The 4,997-nt window shown below is 43.0% G+C and overlaps 1 protein-coding gene across 2 annotated transcripts in view; it reads left to right on the top strand.

Annotated features, from left to right (window-relative positions):
- The window catches only part of LOC123069987 (uncharacterized), a 13,606-nt gene extending 11,705 nt beyond the window's left edge, over positions 1-1,901 (top strand). Inside the window, exons 5-8 of one of the 2 annotated variants that reach the window (XM_044492986.1) lie at positions 720-884; positions 960-1,053; positions 1,293-1,467; positions 1,561-1,901. In XM_044492986.1, the coding sequence (XP_044348921.1) occupies positions 720-884; positions 960-1,053; positions 1,293-1,467; positions 1,561-1,590 (464 nt within the window). In that variant the 3' untranslated portion in view covers positions 1,591-1,901. The remainder of the gene's footprint in view (positions 1-719; positions 885-959; positions 1,054-1,292; positions 1,468-1,560) is intronic. The other variant, XM_044492987.1, reaches the window with a different exon arrangement.
- Positions 1,902-4,997: the final 3,096 nt, after the last annotated feature.

Genomic DNA, 4,997 nt, shown 5'->3' with positions numbered 1-4,997 from the left:
TTGCCTCCTGTGTGAACTGCTGCGGCTGCGGGGGAGGTGACGGCGGCGGCGTATGTTGGACGGGGGTCGGTGGCCACCCGTGGCCTGGCGCGGTGCCGGGCGCCGGGAGGGTCGGCGCCGAGAGCGACGCCGTAGCGCCCGCCGAGAGCGAGGCCGTGACGCCCGGCGCGGAAGCGGCGGCGGTGGAGGAGTTGGCGACAGCGGCGGTGGTGGAGTTGATGGGCAGCGGCAGTGGTGGCGGCGGCGGCGGAATTGGAGGTGACGAAGACATGGTCGAAACCCGGGTACCTGATACCAAATTGGTAGGACTAGGGTTCCTACCGGCTCTACTCCGTAGGTTATACGGGCAGAACAGCGAGGGTTGGGGCGAGGGCGGCGGCTCCGGCGTGTTGGCGCCGTCGCGAGGGAGAAGAAGGGCGGCGGCGGCTAGGGCAAGGTGCGGCTAGGGTTTCCGGCTCCTCTGGAGCCGGGCAATATGATAGAAGTATCTTTATTGCTTGATCTCAAACGATGTCTTACAACTAGTATTTATAACTTTAGCCTAAGATAACTCGTCTAAAATAACTTGCCTAAGATAACTTGTGGGTCAAGCCCCTAATACTAATGCCCGGTGGGCCTCTTCCTTGTATAGACCAAACCGGTCATAACAGTTACCATATGTTGTTGTGCTTTTAACGCAAATTAGAAAATGTAGTCACTTAATTTACATTATTATTCAGGAGGAGATGTGGTTGTTCTTTATGCTTCCCTATATGACGATGTCCGTATGGTTGTTAACCTATCCGGCCGATTTTATTTGGAGAAAGGCATTGAGGAACGCCTAGGGAAAGAATTTCTTGACAGAATAAATAAGGAAGGTTACATTGATGTCACAAACAAGTCAGGTAGCAATTTTGTATACTGTGTATATAGCTTCTCTTTCGTTGTCATATACTGACTATCCAATGGTTGCAATGTAGGAAATGTTTTATACAGGGTAACAAAAGAGAGCTTGATGGAACGACTGAACACTGACATGCGTGCAACAAGCCTCTCCATTAGCAAGGAATGCAGGTCAGGAAACTACTTGAGGAATGAACTACCTTCGTATTCCAACTACCAACTGAAACAAGGGGCACCATGGCACCTACATGACACATTTACCTTCATTTAAATAGTCATTCCCATGCATTCCCAGGATTGAAAACATTAAATATCTCATGTGTTTGCTGTTGGGCATAGGTTTCATATTGTGCTAGAATAAATCCTGCGTGTTACAAATATCAGGCAATTAATTTACTGTCTTTATTCAGCTTCTTCACAGTTCATGGTTCTGCTGATGAGATCATTCCTGTGGAAGATGCATATGAGTTTGCAAAGCATATACCGACCCACAAACTGTGTGTCGTCGAGGGAGCAGATCACTGCTACACTAGACATCGTAAAGAACTTTCTGATGCTGTAGTGGGTTTCATTACATCCAACAAGGTACCGAAGAATGTCATTTTATATGTCGTTCTATGCAGTATCACTTCTGGTTTGACAGCGCCTTTAATTTCACTGCGATGATTGATTTGGCAGGCCAGGGATACCACGCTAGAAGATCAATGAATTCTGATGGATTTCTGCTGTAGGATTTTGTACAACAGTTCTGCTTTACAGAAGCTCCCCTCCGAACAACGCAATTCTAGATCATGGTCATTCTACTTCTTAGTCCCAGGATGTAATAAGCAATAAAGCATTGCAAGGCTTTAGGTTTGCGTTATTTTATTAACTAAATAGTTGTAAAAGTATGCTGTAAAATATGTGGAACTATTATAGAGAGGTGTTTTGGACCTCGGGCTGTGAGGACTGAAATTTTCATTTTAAAAAAATCACATCCAAAGTGTAATAATTTCTGAAAACAATCCCACATGTACATATGAATGTATTGATATGAGATACTTTAACATGCAAGCTATACAAATAAAAGACAAAATCATGGGTTTTTAAATAACAAATGAATTTGTCTCTTTTTTGTAGATCGATATTCTGCTAATACTACACATGGATGTGGTTCCAAAAAAGTAAAATTGGATCTTCAAAATTTTATTTTTGATCTCTTCTTCTGAAAAGGAGCTCAAAGAGCCTGAGCTCCAAATTGCATTTTGTTGACACTCAGATTTTTGCTTGGACAAAAGCTCAATTAAGATGAGTTAGTCCACAAAGCGCAATTCATAATTTCTTACCATACCACAAGTATCCCATGTGGTAAATCAATCTTTGATATTTATCTTGGTAAACCTTCATCGTTACTCCATGATCTATCTTGATGTCTTGAAAGCCATATTGAACTCTTCCCATCAGCTTCAAGAAGTGATGACCAATATCTCAATTCTCTTGTGACCATATTGAGTTTCTACATGAGTATCATATTGGTCATCACATGGTCTTGTTCATTATCCATCACATGCTTTTAAGAGGCGCAATGAATTCTTCACTTGAATTACTTGCTTCAACACTTGACCAACCATGACTCAACAAACTCATCATGATCTCATATTCAAGCCATAATAGGCTTATTATATTTAATCATTCTCTCAAGATCTTGATCCTTCATAGACCAACTCATAAATCCAAGCATGACAATACTTGAGTTCCTCCATTGAACTCCAATTTGATCACATCTTGTACATCACATGGATTTCATATTGATTATACTTGATTCAATCATAGAGCTTAATCTTGATGCCTCGAACTCCATTTACTTTGCTTCTTCTTGATCTTCATCACTAGAACTCAATGATCTTGATGCACATCTTGATGTTGATGGCATTCATTCTAAATCCATACAATCTTCTTCATACATTTGCCTATGAAACTCTCCTTTAAATACATCTCAATGAAACAAATTAGTCCATAGAGATTGTTATTAATTACCAAAACCACACATTGGGACTATATGCACTTTCACCAATCTGGTCCATAGAAGTCCAAGCAAGTTTTCATGGTGAGCAAGTCAAATGAAGAAGAGCAAATAAAAGAACAAGTCAAAGGTGGAGGCAAAGGAGCAAAGAAGCCCAATCCCCAGAAGAAGGTCTCCATATAGTGGAGGGAATTCACCTAAAAAAATAGTGGAGGGAATCCCCCTCCTAGCCCAAGTAGAAGCCAGTGGACTAAGGGACCAGAGATTACTTGGTTCTATTCTCCCATCTCATCATCTCAAGGATGGCCTTCGTCATTTGTCAAGGACCTGTATGATATAAATAGCCGTGCATGGGCATGTACTCCCTCCGTCTCAATTTATAGGGCATGCACATAGTTCTAGGTTGTTAATGTAACTAATTAAATATGTATTATATGTGATGAAAAATATATGTTTAGAAACTACATCCTCTTGAGAATCCAATGATATACTTTTGATGAAATAGGACGCATATTTGGTTAGTTAAATCGATGACCTAGAACTACGTGCACGCCCTATACACCGAGATGGAGGAAGTAGCACATTCACTCCCACTTGAATAAACTCAAGAGTCACCCCCTAGAGCCAAGTTTCAACCGTAGGCTGGGCCACTCGTCACTATCAAGCGCAAGCCATGCAAGACTTAATTTGGAAGAACATCATATGCTACTAAAGCGTCCTTCAAGAGAAAACTATGGATTATGGGATCTAATTTGACACTATCATTTCAGGAATTTTGTGACTCAATTGAGACCCATGAGCTTCGCCTTCGTCGCCTACCCCAAGAGCAACAACCTTGTTGAAAGAGTAAATGGGCTCATAAACAATGTCAAGCGCAAAGGAAGATGGGCAGACCAGCTACTCAGTGTATTCTAGGGCCTGCGAACTACCACCGGCTGCTCCACGGGCCAAACGCAGTTTGCCCTTGTTTAGGACGCCAAAGTTGTTCTATTGGCAAAACTCGAGTATTGCTCTTTTCGCATGGGGAGTCTTCACAAAGCAATGCCTCCAAATAACGAGCTGAACAACAACTTGCCAAGACGAGCTCCATCTAACCAAGATTGCTCACAACAAAGCTTTGGTAAAGCACGCGGCCTACAAGTAGAGCGCTACGCGCTTCTACAACTCTCGAGTGAGGCCACGGGCTTTCCTCCAAGGAGACCTCGTCCTCAAGAATGTTCTCAACCTCAAGCTTCAAGGAAAGATACAAACCAAGTGGGATGACATACCACATCTCCACCATACTAGGCTCCAGGGCGTATTGCCTCGCCAACATGCAAGGTCATCTCAGCCATGCCTGGAACAGTGACAAGCCCTGTATGTTCTATGCTTGAGCCCCCTACGCACGGCTCTCAAAAAATGCATAGGCAAGGCATGTATCCTCCTTTCTCACAAACTTGAGAATTCGGTGGCAGATCCTAAAAATCCTCCAAGGGCCATTCACATCGATATATCTCATATTAGCATCACAATCTAGATCTCTGACACAATTAAGCGGCACCCTACAATAGAGCATGCCCCAAAAACCCTTATGCTAAGCCAAGAGGGATGTCGCTAACTAAAGGTCTCCCCTTGAAGGGATGATCCAACGCAAATTCCTATGTGCAACGAAGGACTAAAGATCTCCCCACTGTCAAGATAGGCAAAGACAGACACCACACCCACACAAAAGTCCTAAAGCATAGCGAGCATGCCACTCGCAATCTTCGGCGGCCATGAATTTCGATGGCCACAAACCACGATGGTCCCTAAGGAAAGAGAACCAACCCGATGGCCCAAGGCTAAAGCGCGAGTCACGAAAACGGAAGCAGATGTGTAGGGTGTGAGCACTACAAGTGGGTCGAGAATGCACCCAAGTCGACCAAGGGAGTCCTCCTAACCATCCAACCACAAGTTGGTTCTAAAAGAAAAATATATATTTATGCTTACAAAAACAGCTTTATTTTACTCAAAAAATAGCAGCTTTATTAGTTATTAAACTTGTGTTGTTTACCAAGGCGCAAAACCCAGTTTTTCATTTTTAGAAAAATAATAAGCACGTAAACAACACACACTTGCATGCCTATTTTTCATT

Source organism: Triticum aestivum, chromosome 3B (assembly GCF_018294505.1).
Source record: "Triticum aestivum cultivar Chinese Spring chromosome 3B, IWGSC CS RefSeq v2.1, whole genome shotgun sequence".
NCBI lineage: Eukaryota > Viridiplantae > Streptophyta > Magnoliopsida > Poales > Poaceae > Triticum > Triticum aestivum.
This window is presented reverse-complemented; position numbering and strand designations above follow the sequence as displayed.